The sequence below is a fragment of the Ixodes scapularis genome, unplaced genomic scaffold (genome assembly GCF_016920785.2).
Source record: "Ixodes scapularis isolate PalLabHiFi unplaced genomic scaffold, ASM1692078v2 PGA_scaffold1__304_contigs__length_218370807, whole genome shotgun sequence".
Classification (NCBI taxonomy): domain Eukaryota; kingdom Metazoa; phylum Arthropoda; class Arachnida; order Ixodida; family Ixodidae; genus Ixodes; species Ixodes scapularis.
This window is the reverse complement of record NW_024609846.1, coordinates 110,530,207-110,550,096: the sequence shown is the minus strand read 5'-3', so window position 1 is coordinate 110,550,096 and position 19,890 is coordinate 110,530,207. Positions and strand designations below refer to the sequence as shown.

Sequence of the window (19,890 nt, the reverse complement as noted above, 5' to 3'; positions counted from 1 at the left end):
TGGCGGTCGTCGGGCCATGGCGGCGTAGCTCAGCGTCGGTTTTCCTGGCGTCGTCATGTTTATGGGAATTTCAGGTCGGACCGCCCGTTTGAGTGCCTCGCGCACAACCGCGGCGATGGAGAATGTCGCTGGACGACTCGAGGCTGGCAGGAGTCTGCTGAGTTCCTTTCGGACGAAGTCCCGGATAATTTCGCAGATATCCGGGGTTACAGGGGAGGTTTTGTCGTTAAACGGGGTGTATGCGGCGACTCCTGGATGTCGTTGGTAGTGGAAAGCGAGCCCTGGGAGGGTGCGCTCGATATTGGTTGCCTCCGTTACGAAGGCTTCGACGGCGGTTGGCGGATTGCGGACGAGACCTCTAAAGCTATTGTCGCCTACCCCGCGCATGAGAACCCGCAGCTTTTTGTCGTCTGCGGCTTGTGGGTCGGCAGGGCTGCTCAGATGCAAGGCGTCGCGTACGAAGCTTGTGGCGGTTTCGTTTGGACCCTGGACTCGCGTTCGAAGAAGGTCCTCTGCATTCTACCGTCGGTATTGAGTAGTGAACGGCCGCAGCAGCTCGCTCCTGTAGACATTCCACGATGTTAAAGTAGGCTTGTGGTTCTCTAACCAGCGCTTAGCGGTGCCGGTTTCGCAGGCGCTGTTCTGGTGTCCAGTTGTTGTGTCGCTCCACTCGGTCGTACTGCTTCAGCCAGTCTTCAACATCCCCATGAATCTCGCCGCGAAAAGGTACCGGTGTCCGAGGCGCAAATGGCAGGTATACGATGGAAAGGCCAGCTGGTGCCTGCTGCGACTCGGTCCCCATTGGCAGCGTCTTCACCTTCTTCGGCTGCTCTGAGAGTTTACCGAACTCCGGAGGTTGGCCTTGGTTGCGGCGCCCTGCTTGGTTCTCGGGTTCGTCGACGGGGACTATTTTTTCTGGACTTGAAAAAGATCTGGTTCGACAGATCTTCCGAGGGGCACGTTTCACGGGCATGGAAAGCGATACCCTTTACCTCCACCAAAATGTAACGATTGACAAATGATGAGGCGGCGAATATCTGAATAAACTGAACGCTTAATGAAGCGAACTGGTGCTCAAAACGAAAAAGAAGCAGATTATAGTGTCGCTGGCGTCGATGTCGGTGAAACAGCAGGATCGACCGCTGGTGCGAAACTGACTGTGGCTCGCCACGCGGAGTCCCTTATGTACACGCGTTGGCTTGTTCGCGTGGAAGGTTCGACGAGTAGAACATTCGGACCTCGAACAATCAACAGGGTTCTCGAATTTACTAGACGAGAACATTAAAGGGAAAGAATAAATAAAAGACGCGTAACTCCCAGGACTCGAACCCTGGGCCACCGCACGAAAGTCAAGCGCGGTAATCACTCGGCCACGCACGCGCTCATTGCACGACGCGCGTTACAATATAAGAAGATATGCTTAGCCGTGTTTATCGTTCTGCTAGTATTGCAAAAACGCTACTAATTCCTATTAATCTAGCGAAATTGCGGGTCAATATTAATTTTAAAAAATCACTTCTTATTTTCTTCGAACTCTTGTTAACTGTTTGCAGTGACTTGAACTAACTTTTGATAGCGAAGCATTGAGTAACGCATGAGCTCCTTAAGAGACAAACCACAACATACCTTCGCTCATTTTGAGCTAGTTTGTTTATGCTGTAGGGTTTTTGCCGCACGACGTCGGCTCCATAAATACATTTTCTAGAATCGAGAACAACTGTACAGCAGTGTAGGTCTTTCGTAGGGTGAAAATGTATGGTGTCGCTTGTTTAGCTTTAATATTTTACAGAAATATACAAAATTTGATCCGGGCCATCACTGTATCAACTGACATGGAAACACCCAACGAAAAAACCCTTGTTGTGGTCAAGTTCTCTCTGTATTTCATTGAATACGCATGAATACTTCGAGTAAATTCGACTGCTAGATCCGAACCGGTTTCCGAGAACTGTGAGGGAGAAGAAGAACCGCTCCCAGGCACCCGCTCTAAATTTACGATCGTAAGATGGAGTCGCATTTTTGGAGTAACCCGCCCGAGACGGACTGTGGTTTAAAATAGCCAGTGATTGAACTTGCCTGACTGAGAACATGACGAGCTGAATGAAACCTTTGATGACCAACCAACACTGTTGCTGTCCCCAGCAGAGCAGAAGAAATACCCGGCACAGGTCGAGCGCCGAACCACGGAGTCCGTTACAAATAGAGAGCAATAAATCCGTGTTCTCCTCCCAGGAACGACGGGGCTTCCTGTGAGCGCCAGCGGCGGAGCTCAGATCGCTGGTAAGGTATTAATTAACACTCAGAGGTAGGAGACCATCACCTGCACGGTCGTTGCATAATCTGTTACAAAGATAAATATCACTTGTGGCAAAATGAACACGCCGAACTTCAGGTCTGCTTCCTTCTATTGAGTTTTGTTGGGCGCTTTCTTGTTCTTCCTCTCGGGATCGCAGATGCCAACGCATACGATTGGCCAGGCTCCAGTCCCGTCTCTGCACCCCCTGAACCTTGCGAGGTAGCAGCGTACGAGACGCAATGTACACCCTGCACGCACTGCTTGTCACCACCCTCGTAAACAACCAACCGACCGGACCAGAGCGAACATTCTAGGGCCACTACCTGCATGTGCAGTGGAGCGCACTTGTCAACTTCTGGGAAGATCTCCCAGAAGTTGACGGAGCGGTTGTGGCGAGATCAGAAGTGCTCTACAAAGTTTGCGCTGCCACAAATCCGCAAACGGAAGGTTACCAACTTGAGCCAGATCTGCGAGTGGAATATGCGCGCTCCAAAAGACTCGCTTTTGAAGCGCTCCAAATATGCGAGCGGAATTCACCACTAAGGGCAAACCGGTAAGTTTGTTGCCACACAGTGCCTGCCGAACAATAAGATACCGAGTTCTAAGATACAACTCGTCTGAACCAGCATTCCGCTGGCCCAGACCAGCGGAATGCATGTCCACAGGTTATAAGTTCCCTTACTTTTAAGCGCAGCTCTTAGGCACCCGTGTCCAGCAAGAGCGCGGTCGGCGCCGCCGTCGGTTGCACCGTTGCCGTCGCCGTCGGCGTCACCGCGTCTTGCATTAAGGCCTGACCACACTGGCGTGAACGGCGCCGCCGGGCGTCACCGCCTTCCGGCGTCCCAATGCGAGGAGTCCACATTGGCCTCCGTTTTACAGGCGTCACGTGACAGCACTAGTTCCCGTGATCGCGCATCCCGTCCGATTTCCCGCTCTTTCGTCGTCTGCTCTTCGTTGCATTCTTCCGTTCCGCACTCGCTGCCTACATTGTAGGAGTCCATAATGACCTGGTAATCAGCGTGAATGTGATTATCCTAGCCTGCTCGATGATCTTGCGACGTCGCCGCGCTCTGAAGGGAAGGAGGCGCAGGTTTTGGGTCCGGCCGAGTTGGTTCTACCGAAACACCAAAGGACAGGACAGGTCTGGCGCGCCGCCGGGGCTTTGCTGCCCCGGCGGCGCGCCAGAGATGACGGCTACTTTCAAAAGTGTCACCATATCAACACGACATCCGTCACAACACAGACGACATGCAACAAGTGCCACGGAGAAACTCACTTGTAATTCCGAATTTCTCTCCTAAACTTTCCCAGCGGTTGTTATTAGTGTCCTTATCTAGGTAGTCTGGCAGCGTCTTGTCATATAAAATGGAAAGCCGTCGCACGGTTTCAAGGAACCGCTCCGTTGGGAAAGGCATCGGGGGGAAATAGAGGGAGCAGACGAAACGAAACAGGTCCTTCGGAACGTGAAAGACGCGCCCAGGACCGGCTTGAGCGTTGCCCTGGCATCGCGACGTCACTAACTACGTCACCTCCCATTGGCTCCTCTCTTCTGCGGCGAGGGGCGCCCAGCTCTGAACCGCGCACGGAGCGGTTGACTCTGCGGCGCCGTACGTCGCGCCGTTGAAGCCGTAAACTGCTTTGCGTCGGCAAACGGCAGCGCCGACCGGCGCACCGCAGGCCTCCGCGACGCCATGTGGTCGTGCCTTTATGGTAAACGTCCCATAATGCAACGCGCGGGTCTCACTCGAAAACCGCGCGGTGCATTATGGGACGTTTCCGATAATGACGTCACACGCGACGTCGCGAGGGTCCCCCGCGTTGCATATAGAAAACGTCTGATAATGTTATGCGCGGTTCTCACTCGTGACCCGCGTGGTGCATTATGGGACGTTTCCGATAATGAAATTCGAAGCGACGTCACGTTTGACGTCACGAGGGTTCCGCGCGTTACATCGTGGGATGTCACTTTGAGAGTAACAAATGACGTCACGATCGACGGTCACGAAAATTACGAATGACGTCACGTGTGACGTCACCAAAGATACTCGTGAAGGTCACGACCTTCTCGTTACCTTCCCTCGTGACGTCACGAGGATATCTCGAGGGTCACAAGCGACGTCACGAGGGGGGAGAGAGGGAGAGAGAGGAGTATGGAAGGAGATCGAAAGGAGGTGGAGGGAGGTGGAGGATCGAGGGGGGGAGGAGAGGGTACGGAGGAGGAAGGGCCATACCCTCCTCTCCGTACCCTCCCCTCTTCCGCCTCAAGAGCTGCGCTCTAATTCAGCATTACAGGAAGTAGTAAACGTCTTTCATCTTTTTAGGCTTTCGCCTGCGTTTGCTACGAAGAAGACGGTCTGGTCCCGGATTCAGCGGCGATATTAAGAATCTAGCTGCTGATGACAAGCGTCGCATCGCTTCCCGGCCATCGAAGGGAGACTGTGCGAACCTGATCGGACCCTGCACGTCGGGGGCATTGTCACCGGAATCTTTGGGCTACTTAACCAGCAGTCGCGGAACGACTCGTCGCGGACCAGCGGAATGCATGTCCACGGATTCTCCGTTCCCTTACATTTTGGGTCAGCTTTGTTTTTTACTCATAGCTTACACGCGATTTTGTGGTTTGCATTTCGCGGGTCTGGCTTCGTTTTAGTGTTTTCTTAAGAGAGACGAAAGAGGTGACTCTCTCATGTCTGATAGCGCCAGATGCTATATCTTGAAGTGCTCAGCTTGTGTAAACTACTATCATCTGGAGAATTTTTCCGGTGTTACAAAAATGACGTCGATGACGTGTGAAGCCATTCTGCACGACAATGTGACACTGGCAAGATACATTCGCAACGACAGTCTGTCTCAAAAGATGCTTGAGGCGTCACCACTGATCATCCAGTGGGACAGTCTAGACAAGTTGATGGAGCAAAATGAATCTATCAGTAAAACCCTGACCGCAGTCTTTACCGGGATGGCATGTATAAAAAAAGTAATTGGAGGCGCACACTCAAAGGGGAGGTGCAGTGATGCTAAAACTAGAAAATTACGGTAAAACAATAGAAGGTATGAAGGCACCCCTGAATTAATGGTGATGAACTGATTGCTCAATTGGATAACCAAGACAATATAGTAAATGAGTTAAACCAAAAATTCAACCAAATCGAGGGACTAAGTATTTGAAAGAGATACAAAACCTGGGAACCAAGAAAGGCAGCTGACGACGCAGAGCTTTACTCTACGCGTCAGAACATTGAAATCCACTGTATTAATCAACAATCAAAGGAAAACATATTGGAAGGTATTAACAAAGTGGCTACAAAACGTGGTCTGTCACAACCGACTGAGACGGATTTTGAAGCTGATCATAGGCTTCAAACTAAATATACAAGAGCAGCACGTATCTTAGTAAGGCTCACCGAGAGGCGCGCAAGGGCATATGGGAAAGGAAAAGAATTATACCCTTAAAAACCGAGAACATTTGCATGAAGTAAAATTCGACTAAGGCACGAAAATATTTGCTGTGGTCAACCAAGACTTGTGCGAAAGAGAAGGTATACAAGTTTACTGTGGATAAAAAGGTGAATATATTCGCCCGTCAAAAAGATGGAGCGGTAGAAATTCAAATCAGGAGTGAACGAGACCTAATTCAAAAAAGGTGAACATGGACTCGTCCTCTGATTCTTTCTGTAAGTCGGACACATACATCGGGGGTTCGAATGTAGAAGGTCACCTTAACACTAAGTTAAATTTAATTCACATAAATTTTAGAAGTATTCATAAGAATCGGGATCAGTTACTGGTATTATTAGGCGACCCACTCCTATTTTCATATGTGCTTATTTTGAGGCATGCGAATGTTGACGAGGTAGCTTGTGCTATGTTTTCCTTACGAAGCTTTCGTTTTTATAGCGTATGTCTAAATTGCAGAAAAGGGGGCGGTAATATGGTGTATATAAATTACCGTTCCTTGCCTGAAAATATTTGTGTACTTGAAGAAAAAAAAAGAAAAAAGATGTGCATTGCGACTGTTAATAAAATAATGAATGTTTCGTACGTCATTTGCGCGTTTTACGGACCATTTAGTTCGAATATAAATATATTATGTTATAAATGGAGACAATTACTTCCCAATTTCAATAACCACTAATACAGAGATCTTGTTGTAGATTTAATATTGATATTTTAAACGAGACAAAGCAAGGAGTATTGCACATACTTGGCAGCTCCCGTATTTTGTCCTAGCAAATATAATTAATAGCTATACCCAGCAGCAATACTATATTAATAAAATAACGAAGTCACGTGTAGATTAGAAAGTCACGGGAATCAGTAATTTAAAAATATTATCAGGAGTTGTTAATAAATAAATAGCTGAACATTACATTCCTATATTTTTAACACTAGAAGTGGTTGCTGAATATCCGGATACAGAAATGAGATACAAGGTGATCCAGGGCAACAAAGAAATTTATAACTTAAATGAAGCGTATAACTGGAATTCTTCGTTAAAGTACTATCATACTATAGCTTATGATAAACTCGTGGAAATCTTTCAGAACATTTCTTCTATTAGTGCCAGAAAAGTAAAGTTGACGAAACGGAGGCTCTAGAATACCTGGATCAACGAGGGCATGCTTGAATTATGTTAATATAAGGACCAGCGTTGGAATCAAGGAAACCCCAATCTAAAAAATGAATTTCGTGAAATTCCTAACAAAGTGAAAGCAAAATAAGCTTAGCAAAAAGAAAACATATTTTAAATTGGTTCATTCAATCAAGAACACATTCGAAGGCGACCTGGAACTTTTAAACCAGTAATTTGCCAAAAAGCTAGAAATAGCGTGGATGATGCAATTCAGAAACATTTACATGGGTCAAGTTCTTATGCGGCATTATCAGGGTCTTTCAACAAGTGTATTTATTAACTACGTAAAGAAATATAAAAAAGTAAATTCCATAGTTAGTCACATTGCTATCGCTCCACAAGTCAAGTGCTTTAATTCAGAGTATTTGCGTTATACAAGGAAAAATAGGGAATCTTCGTCGATTCCGTCCTCCCAGTAACAGTTTGGGTTCGCGTTTCGTTGCTTTCCCAATTTCGTTGTCTCACAGCTACGCATGCGTCGTCCTTTCCATATGAGAAATACTGGTTATGTTGTCATGGGTCCTTCTGAACCGTACAAAGAAGCACAATCGCTAGATCGGCGTGCACTCTATCGAGCTGCTGCGTCGCAGTACAAACCTTTCAAAACAAAAGTGGAACGGATTTGCTGCCAGGCCGCGCTCTTTTTCGGGCGCTTGTTCAAATCGGGGTGCTGCTTTTATAAAGAAATGGGTATCCTCTAATAGCGCTGATAAAGCCGCCAAACAAACCTCCGTGGCTCCTATCCGCGGCCGCGAACCGAGGTGTGGAACGGACATGTTTGATGCTTCTCCCACAGAAGTTCGGCGCGCGAGATGTAAACAAGCGCGAGGCGCACCTTTCGGTACTTCCGAGGCGCCGCTGATTGGTTCAGCCGCCACGTGACTGGGTGCCCGGTCGGAAAAATCGGCCTGGAAGCGACTGCTTCAAACCTCTCGCTTTCGTGACTTGCAATTATTGCTCTTGCGACAAAAGTTTTCGCGCAACAGCTGCGACTTGCCAATGTGAACGCGCCTTTACAGCCGACGTCCTGCGGCAAAGCCCCTGTAACGACGGCAAGCTAGTAGGGTTGTGCGAATAGGGCTTCGACTCGAATAGCGCTGCGTCATTTATAGCCTTGACAGAGTAAGGGCGAATAGTTAATTCAACAGTGCAGAAGCTAGGCATGACGCTGCGCTATTCGATTCGAACCACTATTCGCACAAGCTTACAAGCCAGCTAAATTTGAGTAAAGGTTTTTCGTCGTTTTTCTCTTCAGGATATCATATGTTACTCGTTTTCTTGCCATCACAAGTTAGTTCAAGTCACTCTGAATGGATAAGCAGAGTTTAAAAAGAATGAAAAGTGGATTTTCTTTTCAGATATTGATGTGCAATTGTGCAACATTTAGAAAAATGTGCATTGTTTCTGCATTACTAACATAACTACAATAATGGCTAAGCATAATCTTTTATATATTCGTAATACGCATTTAAAGGTGATCAATTCTGATATATTTTGCCTTATTTTATACTGAATAATTCGATGGTGAATAATTTGTTAATGTCTTTAAAACGTGGTTATTTGACGGGTTCTGAATATATTTTTGCATAGAAATCTTTTATTGTTATTTTTAGTATTCCGCGTACATGTTACATACCTTTCATAAAATAAAAAGAAAAAAAAACATTATTATGTGCATGATTCGGTGTAAAAATGACGGCGATGCAAATTACCATAGCGAAACCTTGGCATTCACCACTCCTGGAGCTTCGAAATTTTGTATCTCCGGAATAAAATTAGTTACGGCGTTCGCATATAGCTGAATGCTCCTTCCAGGAATATGGCTTTAACACATAGTTTTACATAACTATAAAAATATGACCTGGACTATCATTTTACGATCTGACCTGGAAACACCCTGAAGTCAAGTACAGGTTGCTTTGCGATATGAATATTCAGACCAATGATTGAATTGTACGAGTACTATATAATTTCCTATGACTAGGAGCATTGCAGTGTACTTCAATATTATAGTAATTGAGATCGTTTTAGCTAAAACAAAGGTTGTTAAAGTTCGCTCTCCGCTTACCTTGGGATACTTTTCAGACAAGGTGGAGATATTCATTTCGTTGTACATTGAGGAGAAGTTACGCCTGTCTTCTTCAGCCTTAGAGTGCTTAGAAAAAGAAAAAGAAAACAACCGAATAATGGTCGTAATATTTATATTCTCAAAACCTTCCCGATATTTTTTTTTGTGAGTTATGGTTTATTGCGAGTCCTTTTTCTTTTTGGGATTCCATGCAAAAGGCACTAGTACCGTGTTTGTCAAGGGTGCCCAGACGTTTTAGTCTAGCTAAATTAATAGGCCCGCCCGAACGCTTTGATAATAAATTGAAATTGCTGTGCGCAGGAATAATTTCCCAGACCACTCACACAGACGGGGATGGTTTTAGTAAATGCAAAATTTTGTTAAGATATCCTGCATAAGCCGCACTAATATATCTATATATATATATATATATATATAAATATATATATATATATATTAGTAATTTTAAAAATAATTTTTGTAATTTTTAGAAAGAATTTGAGCGCGTGAGAAGCGCAGGAGTGCGCTGAAGTTACCACTCGCGGAGCAGGTACAAGGCTGGGGATAGATAAGAAACGAAAAAATTGCGCGGGCGCCTTAACGAAACCGCTAGCCTTGTACAGTGCTAATCACACTTGTCTATAACGCGCGAGCGTGCGACTTTCTCCGGGGAGCGCTGGACTGGTGGCGCTCTCGGAAACTAAGCTAGTCACGTGGCGCATCATGGAACGGCCCGCTCGAGGGGTGTCCTGCCCATTCTATCAGCTGGGACAACCCCGCTTCACTAATTCCGACTATCCTTGTTCGGACGTTTTTCGGCACTCGTGGTGTCGTTGCCGGCGATCGGTGCTTTTGTCCTGTAGGATTCTCTCGATACTATGCGCAGTCGCGTTGAATCCAGTCAATTGATATACTTTTGTTTTTTTGCATAGTAGCAAGCCTTATACCATCTTGATAAGCAATAAAATTAAGTGCTTTATCTTTTTTCTTTTTGATGACGACATTGTTGATACGTTTTCATGCTTCATTTTGTTTATTGTTCGAGCAATGATGTTTGCAAAAAGCGTGCGAGCAGCCTTCTGCGTTCGCCGCCAGCCGATAGAGTGGGCAGGACACCCCTCGAGCGGGCAGTTCCATGTTGCGCCACGTGACTAGCTTAGTTTCCGCGAATGGCACCAGTCTAGCGCTCCCCGGAGAAAGCCGCACGCTCGCGCGTTAGAGACCAGTGTGATTAGCACTGTACCTGCTCCACGAGTGGTAACTTTAGAGCACTACTACGCCTCTCACGCGCTGAAAGGTTTTCTGAAAATGACTGATTTAGGCGTTTTGAATGACGCTCAGCAAGTTTCTTAGGGGTATATAAACATTCGCGGGCTGTATACTCGCTACCTGATGAAGAGCGGTCCCCGCTCGAAACGTCGTAATAAACTTCGAATTAGTAACTCCGGCAGTACGCATCTTTGACTTATTAACTTTTCCCGGTCCATTGTTTTTATATTTAGCTCACTTCACACACATATATATATATATATATATGTATATATCAGTGTGTCGAACCGAAAAAAAAGGGTTCAGTTACGGTTCAGGTTCAGGTAAATTTATTTTGTTCCGGTTCAGTTCCGGTTCGATTAATTCAATCCGCGAACCGGTTCGCGAACCGGTTGAGAAATTATAAGTGACAAATTGCAACATCAAAATAAATTACAAATAAAACATCTGAAATCAGCAGATACGAAACGGGATACATCGAAGTGTAAGGCTCAGGGATTTCTACCAGGAATGGTTTCTTTATGTGCACTCAAAAGTTACCTCGCCGACGTTTACGCATTCGGGCTTCATCTAATTAGGTCCGACGCAGTAGCTGTAAAATCCGCGACCTCCGTACAAACCCACTTACAAGTAGAACTCGCTAACTATCCCGCCACCTCGGCGTGTAAGCAATTGAAGGAACAGTGGGGAGAAAATACAGCTTTCTTTATTTGAACTAGCCTTCGGTAACTCAAATTAGACCCTTAAAGAAGTTTTCATTAAACGAGATACGGAATATGAAAATCACTTCACCGAACGCGACGCCAGAAGGACGTAATAGGATAAATATTAAAATAGAAGAGTTCGCTGTCTCACAAATATGTTAGCTTCTAAGTGCCTATAGGGAACCGGATGCATTATTATCAAACTCCACAGCCTTTTCTTTTCTCATTCCGATGGAAGCAAGCTTCAAGAACTCGCGCGTTCTAGAAACGTGTTATGAAATGAGCACACAGCAGCATTTAGGATTTACGAGATTGTAGGAAAATGAAATCCCGTGACGCGATTTTTGTGTTTTGCACAGCCTTCCAATTCTCTTTCTTCCGTGCAAGCCGCGACCAGCGCAATACTGGTTCCTATGTCAAGATTCATGGATGCAGCGTTTATATTCCTAAGACTGAGTGGAGAAGAAAAATATGTAAGCGAGGTGTGTGTCAGTTGACGGCACTTAAAAAACAAATGGCATTGATAGCACATCGTCACCAGCGCGTGGCCGAACCGTTTTGACATGAGCCGGTAACCGTTATTTTTTTTCCGGTTCAGTTTCGGTTCGGGTTCATCGCGATAACGATATAACGGCTCGGGTTCAGGTTCAGTTCCGGAAAAAATACCGGTTCGGTTCCGGTTTTCGGTTCGGTTCGGTTCCGGTTCGACACCCTGGTATATATATATATATATACGTATATATTTTTTTTCCGCCACCCTTTTGGTTATTGGGACGAGTTGTCGGCAATATCCATTTGAATAGTAAAGCGAATGGAAGACTGATTTTCCTGAGAATTTTACTCTCTGTCCTCCTGTGGTCCAGGGCTTTAAAAGGATCCTAACCTTTCTGTGGTCACCGTACTTAGCCGGTGTTTTTTTACCTGATGAACGCTCCCTTTTACTTGTCAATATAATGACCTTAAGGATAGTGGGAAATCTCGAAAATGATAAAAGTTTGACGAAGCAGTGTTAATATATTGCATGTGAAAATAAGCGAAAAATATTTTAGATTCTCAGAGAAGTGATTTATAAATTTCCCTTCGCAGAAGAGCTTCACGATTAAGACATGAATATATAATTTACTTTACATAAAAAAATTTTGTAAATTATATTGACAGCTCTATAAACATGTTCAGTGGGAGTGGCGAGGAATTTCATACTTCAGGACTAGTTCTTTTTGACACTGCGCGACACTGTTTACACCAACACAACAACGACAAGGCGCAGCGTAAGAAGTAGAATGCGTCCCTAACTTAAAGCTATTTGTCTTAAAATTGAAAATTAAATTTGAACAATTGAAAATTAAATTTGAAAAGAAATACAGTAAAATTGCGAATAGCTTGTTACCGCTAAAATGCATCGCGTTGGGTACTTGGTACTAAAACTTCAGCCATTGCACAAAGGTGAGCATATCGTGAAATATCTCGAACACAGTAACAAATTTTAAGAGCATAAAATCCACCTAAAGTTTATGAAAGCTGTAAGCATTTTTTTAGGAAATGCATAAAATCACGAGGCCCGATTACGAAATTTCAAATTGAACAAATTAATTCGCTTTAGCGGGAGATAAAATACGTACGGGTGTTCGAAATAACCACGTTCGATCTAAAATAGGTCGTAAATATCGCCGCCTGCACGAAGCAACCTAAACGCTTCGTGAAGGGTGTATTTAAATAGGTCGGTCTTATGTTCTATGAATGGAAAGCGTACCTCCCATTCTGTAAGAAATAAGGCTAAAAAGCTTGCCAGGCTCAACGGCGGACGGCGACGCAGGCAACCGAGTAGAGTGGCGGGGCGCGTTTGACACGTGTATTGACAGATGGCGTCGAGAACAGCGTCGGAAGGTGTAGCCGACGAGCGAAAGAAAGCAGACGACACGCACGAAGAGATTTTACTAAATGCCGGGTAACTTCGTTACACGGTGGTTCGGAATCAGCCAGCCGCTGTTCCAGAGAGACAGACACGAAGCGAACCTTTTCAACTCTCAAAAAGAACTGTTTACTTCAAAACAACGTTACGGGAAGAAAGACGCGCCAGAAGGGGAAAGAGGGTACACGGTGTCGAGTGGCCAGAAGCTACCTCTACGAGGCGCAGCTGGCGCTGTTTACACAGGGGTCCGTGGTCGCCTGCCCGTTCGCGTTGGCGGGTGGCTCGGCGGAATGTTCCCTCTGGGTCGTAAATTTCCAAAGCACTCGAGGGGAGACCGTTGGATCCGAGAAACACAAGCACAAGACGGAACGAATGCGCATGCAGACTCTAAACGCAACACACACTCACAAAATACAACAAAGCAGACGAAAGCCGTTGGCAGCGAGAACGCCGTCGTTATGCAACCACGTTTTTTCTTAAATTTTGGTTTTACTTTGTTTTGCTTTTATTGTCCGCATCTATTTTTAAACCAAAGCCGCATTATGAAAATATTGTGTTAATTTTAATAGACCACAGTCCTTGCGAGCAGTCTCGAAAAAAGTCCTTCGTCTCGATAAGGAGGTAGAGCCAGGTATCAATACGTGCGCCAAACAGGCCCCACGCCACTCGGCTGGTCGTCTGCGTCTCTGTCCGCCGTTGACCATGGCAAGTATTTTGGCTCTGTTTTTTACAGAAAAGAAGCTACGCTTTGAAATTTTACAAGATAGAGCCGACTTCTGAAATACACTTTTGACAAATAGTTTTGTTTGCTGCGTGCAGGCGCCGGTTTTTACGGCCGATTATAGATAGAGCCTGGTCATTTCAGACGCCCAACACTTCAGATTTACTATTGGAAGGCATTATATGTTACCTTTGCCAGTTTGGCCTCAAACTGTAATATATCCTCAGAAAGTCGCTGTGCCTCGTCCTCAGTTAAGTTGGGCATGAAGACCTTCGCAGTTGACGCAATGAGGTTCTTGTAGGCAGCTACTATTTTTTTATTATCTTCTGTCGTCTGGTTAATCAGTTGGTTTCGACCAGCCCAGTTAAAGGTGATTTGGTCGAGCTTGAAAAATAATGCATGTTGAAATGAACATGTTAATATCTAGTATATCGCAAATATACACTTTTAAACAGCATATTTCATATCTAGTGAAACACTCGACTTAAGGAATTAGTAGGCATGCAGCTCAGAGAATATCAGTAATTATTAGGCGATCTATGTAACTCTTCTTTTTTCCACCCGAAACATAATATCTACATCTATATTTCGAAAGTAAAACTAATCGAGCCATATTTTATACAAATTAGTAATGTTTTCATACTATGTTCTCTTTTGCGGTTGTGGGCTAAATTCAATAACCACACTGAATACGATAGAACCATGTTAACCAAATTAATAACCGTCCTTGTTTAGAATAAAGATATGTAGTGGCTGGAACATTCAAAAGTACATTCAGATGTCAACTCGAATTAATCTCACGTCTTTAATTCAAAACCCGCTCTCAGCGGCAGAGAATTGCGGCAATTTTCACTGAGTAACAGTGAGTGTGCAGACGAGCTGGCGATAATAAAGCATAATGTAACACCTAAGAATGTGGGGTAGATTTATTAAGAAACTTTCAAGTAAAAAAAAAAAAATTACACTTGGAGAAAGTTCTGCACTATATGTTTTTTTTATTTGAAAGTTTTTTTCTCACTTTACGGTAAGGTATTGCGTTATGATTAATTTTAAATCCCCAAAACCGGTTCCTGTGACCTAAGTTGTTGACTCCCACGTCCCGATGTAGTGGTCGCTTGACTGCCAGCACAAAGACATGATTTTGTATTACAGCTCATGCAAGAAGCCTATGCCGTCTCGCTGGTTTCATCAATAATAATAAGGAAAAGTATCGGTTGCTCCAAGGTAAAAGCTCCGGCCTACGGATCTGCAGGTGGCGGGTTCGAACCCCGTCCGATGTGCCCACATGTGGCCAAAGTGCCCGCAGTTGGCCGAGGTGTCCGCAGTCAACTGGGGTATGCGGTTGAAAATGAATCAGATTTAATGAATTGCGGATCGGGTGCGGGTGCTAAGGGCTGCGGATGCGGATCGGATGCCGAAATCCGGTGGTTAGTCGCGCCGGCCGAAAAACGTGTGCGACAGCAGAGGCTAGAGTTATTAAGTAAAGTTATTGACTTTTGTCTGAAGTTCGGACGTCTTACGACCACTGCACTATCCTTAATGCGTTATGATTCACCGGTATCACGGTGAACACCAGTGCCCAGGTACTTTCACCGTGATACGGTGAATGTATCTGGGGACCTACGTTTTGTCTGGAACTAAATGTGCGCACCGACGGCATCTTGCTGACTTAGCATGCTAGACAAGGTATCAATCTCTGCTAAAAGTCGCTTGCGGACTATACTACAGCGTAGGTGAAATGTATTGAGCGCACTTTGAACTGACCGCATATATCGTTTTTTTTAACTTATCGCGCTGAGATTTACTACAGAAATGCGTGAAGTTGGTGAAAGCCTTCGCTAAAAATGTGTAAAGATCGGCTCACCTGTGTAAATCAATAAAAATCTAAAACTATATTTTTTTATACTTTGTATTGAAAGCACAAGACCATAATCAATCTGGGACCAGTTTTTTGTGACAACTGCAGTTCAGCTGCTAACATGAATTACCAAACACGCCCCCCCGTTGGGTTTGGCCTTTATATAAAATATTCACATAGCTGTCGTTCCACATCCGGCCAGCTGTAGCCGCAGGAATGCTCATCTATCTCGAGTTGCAAGTACGCTTTTGACAATTCAAGCACTGTGAACATCTTGCCCCCTGCTAATGACGCGAACACATCTTCAGGCAAAGGCAATGGTGAGTGCGCAACTGTAACGCAGTGATTAAGGGCTACATGATAATCCCCACATAGTCTAACTGTAGTACCGTCCTTCTTTGGCACTACTACAAGAGGCAACCCCATTCGCTGTCTTGCACGGGGCAAATTATCCTTTTGACTTCGAGATCACGTAACTCCTCTTCTACCTTGTCTTTGAGTGCGTACGGCACCACTCTAGCTTTACAGAAGACTGGTCGCGCGTCTGTTTTCAGCGGAATGAACCCACGGAAGCCCTTAATCTTGTCAAGTGGCCCTTTGAAACACCTCAAACTCGTCCAACAGTGACTCTTGCCCCGACGCAATGGAACCTAGACTCAACACTTGCGCCCAGTTTAGGAGAATGTGTTCGAGCCAGCTCCGCCCGAGAGAAGTTGGCACCGTGCGCTGCTCATCCGCTTCAGCCACCACTAAAGGCAACATAAAACAAACGCCTTCATGTTCCACTTTTACCATGACACGGCCCTTTACTGGGACGTTGGTACAATTGTACGTTCGCAACCGGAATTGCGCCGGTTCATACTTGATTTTCGTGAATTGACCTAACAGAACGTTTTCCGGGATAATAGACACGGCCGAACCCATATCTTTTTCTATCGGAATCAAGCTCTGTGCCTAACTATCTAGAAAATAAACCCAGACCGGAAGTGTGCTAGGGCAATCGAGTAAATGGCGGCACTGAGTTTTTTGTAAAAAAAAAAAGGCGAATATATAGCTACTGGTGCTGGCGTGAGCACGTCACTGTGACGTAAACGCCTCTCGGAGCAGCGCCGTTCGGATCTGGTAGCTCGAGATTGATTTAGATCTTTACGCGCGGTGTGCCTAGCGCCGAGCTGCGCAAAAGCAAATATTGCAAGCGTTCCTTTGGTTTGTTTGGTTTGGGTTCGATTCTGTGTTTTGCTTTGTGCGGCTCGAACGCTCTCGTGAGATTGTTCTAGCCATCTGCGAAGCTATTCAAAATCTCATGCGTGACACGGAAGGTATTGTGAAATCACCATCTCAAGTAGCAACAGGTGGGTCTTCACCAACAACAACGACGGTGCCGAGAAGCGGCAGTATGACGCCGAGCGAGATCGGTTTTGTGGTTTGAGTTCAAGGTGCGAAATTTGTTTGCGAAAATGTTACTGCCGCAGTCAATGAAGAAGTTAACACGACGGCTGAAGAAAGAATGCCGAGACGGTGCATTCTGCACCGGAGAGACCTTTGGCGTCGTCGTGTTTGTGCAGCCAACCATTCGATGCCTTTGGGGGACGAAGAAGCGTGTTATGTGTTTAGGAATTTCGCTGCTGGGTTAGTATTTTGGACTGCGTTGGTAGGTATTTACTTTCTTTCATATTGTATATGATGCTCGAGGATAACGCTTTGTCTCTGCTCATTACAATGTTGCGTCATAACACCTGATAATTATTTCATTCGGTGCGACTGCATTGGCGTAAGGTCAATAAAACATATCCGTGCACTTTCGAACGAAAACTCCAAGTGTTTCGTGAAAACTGGACGTGTCTCACACAAGAAATTTAGGTTAGCCTTCTCTCGTCAGTCTGAGCCAGGAAGTTATAATGGGCAAGAGGTGGCGTCCGTATTCTCCATACATAGAGCGAAGTGTAACGGAAGTAGGCGTGGCCCCGAAATGTCTTCTTATTATCTCGGCTATTGAGACAATCCATTTCCTGTGTCTTTTTTGTTTTATGAAATCGCCGATATTTTACCAGTCTCAATCATTTTCATCATGATCAGGAAAATCAGTTAACTGACGTCCTCATAAAAATATGGGGCAAACATCCGTATTGCCATGGCATTGCTGTGGCAACGCGGCTGTTTGTCCCACGATGTCATGGTGGCGTCCACTGAATCGGTGTCGAATAGGAAAGATTTGGAGTTCAACCCACCCTTGCCTGACCGGTACAAAGTCGGCATACAGCAGACGCTGTCGACACCGCGCCCGGAACGTCGTCTAGAGTGAGTCTTCATAGGACGGCTTTAGAAAGCGAGCATGTCAGTCGTCGTACGCACGAACGCTGAAAATGGCACTGCTGGTTGAGAATGCCGTACAAGCGTTGTTTCCAGAAGGTGCTGGTTTCCCTTCACCATGAAGAGATTGCGGGTTCGCATCAAAACTTATTTTAATGCGCCGACCGTATCGCATGCCAGCCGTGACAGCGAGCAGACGAAGCAGACCGCAGGCTTGGAGCAGACGTAGCCTAAAGCAGTCGACCGAGCAGCGAGCAGACGATTAGAGCTCGGTTGGATTTAGGTTGGATAAAAGCGCTTCGGTGCGCAAGGAAGTCTAGGATTGGGTTCTTTTTCCGGCGTCGGTGAGCATGACGTCATGCCGAGTCCTGAACTATTTAAGGGTCCCTGATTCTGCCCATCTATGTCAACGAGGTAGTTTTGCTTAGAGCGATAAACTGGTACCCCCGTTCACCAGGCAAAAGTGATCACCACTTGGCTGCAGCCATGTTGTACAATTTGATCACTTGACACGTGACCGTACCAAATCCTGAGGCGTTTATGCAAAAGTGAGCCGAGATGTGTATTCGATCGCTGTAAAAACATTATGAGCTATTTTTTTCAATACTGTTAGCACCGGAGATAAGTGTCTCGCTCCGATAAAAACCTAAAATGCAGCACCCCGGCTGACGGCATCTAGCAGACGCAACTTGAAGCTGCCCGGGTGTTTGTCGTAAAAGCATATTTTAGAATTTAAACAAACGAAAAATAACTTATCCCGTGGATACTGTTATTAAAGGTCAATGTCAAGAATGTGCAACATGGCGGCGGCCAATGGGAAATCATTTTCAGCTGCCAGTTTATCGCTCTAGGGCCCTCTACCTCGTTGCTCTATGTCAAGAACTTTGTAGCGGCGTTCAAGGGTCCATATACATTCTGAGGTAAGTTTTCTTCCGAACTGACACGCCGTCCGCTTCCATTTGTCGCAGCGAAGTTGGCCATGTTGCATTTGCATTTTTAAATGAATTCTTTTAATAAAGTCTATATAATTAATAATTAAAGCAACTTCGATGCTTTTTTTTTTTTAATTTCCGCTTGTTTGGATCGAAAAAAAAAAGTAAACACTGCGTTGCTAGTTTGTGAACATACGTTTTGCGGTAATGTTTTCTTCGACATTAATACTCTAATAGTAGTATGATGGTAACACAAGAACATATCCGCCGGTTTTACTTGTTTTAGTTTTATTGTGGATACTAGTTTATATTTTGGGCATAAATAGTGCGTTTTAAAGCGAAGTACTGGGAGTCGCTCTACGTTCGGTGCCAAGGGTGGCCCAGCTACTATCTGCATTTCGCGACCATTGATATCTATAACAGTCGCTGGATCGCGCTTCCCCCCTCCGCGAGTGCGGCCACGGGACGACCATCTTGCATGCAGCAAAATCGCAGTTTTGGAGAATTCCAGAGGCTAGCCGGCAGCGAGCTGAAGAAACGGTTTCTGCTCGTTTTCCGCCATTCGCCTAAGAAGTTTTTAAACTTTGTGTAAAGGGTGAAAACGGCCTTTGAGTACACGTAAAACATTTTACGGAAGCACTTCGCCGTAAGAAAAAGGCACAAATCGGCGAAAGCAAGATTCGCCGGTCTCGCGGCGTGATCGAAACTTCCTTGGCACGCCGAAGTGCTGCGTCTCCGTTCCTTCGCACGCTTGGATACCGATCAAGAATCGACGCCGCAGCAAAGTTTGAAGGTATGTCTGATTAGATGTTTTTGCAGCATATATCGGCTACGGAGTTCTGGACCGTCCAGCTGTTCCTGCGAGAATTCCTATCAATAAATGAAAACAATATGCGTGGTTGATATTATGAACTATTAACCATGACAATGTTCCAAATATACTCGAATGGATCACATGAAGGCACAAATAGAGCAACGCTGTGGAGCAAGGTACACCCGTGAGCGATATGAAGGTGAACAACCCTCTTCTTGTTTTTGACGCTCCTGCAAGCTTTGGAACAAGCTCTGTTCCAGAAGAGGGCTAGAACGCAAAGTTTAGACCCTTGGCCACGTACCAATTGAGACGTTGAGAGTTAATATAAGTTTAGGAAGCCGTAAAATACGCAAGAAACCAGGTAAAGTGTTCACCT

At 45.3% G+C, this 19,890-nt stretch overlaps 1 protein-coding gene across 1 annotated transcript in view; it reads right to left on the bottom strand.

Moving 5' to 3' along the window:
• The window catches only part of LOC115310667 (neprilysin-4-like), a 133,298-nt gene that overhangs the window by 99,230 nt on the left and 14,178 nt on the right, over positions 1-19,890 (bottom strand). The window contains exons 6-7 of the mRNA XM_029969124.2: positions 13,790-13,984; positions 8,998-9,084 (exon numbers count right to left, since the gene is read on the bottom strand). Of these exons, the coding sequence (XP_029824984.2) occupies positions 8,998-9,084; positions 13,790-13,984 (282 nt within the window). The remainder of the gene's footprint in view (positions 1-8,997; positions 9,085-13,789; positions 13,985-19,890) is intronic.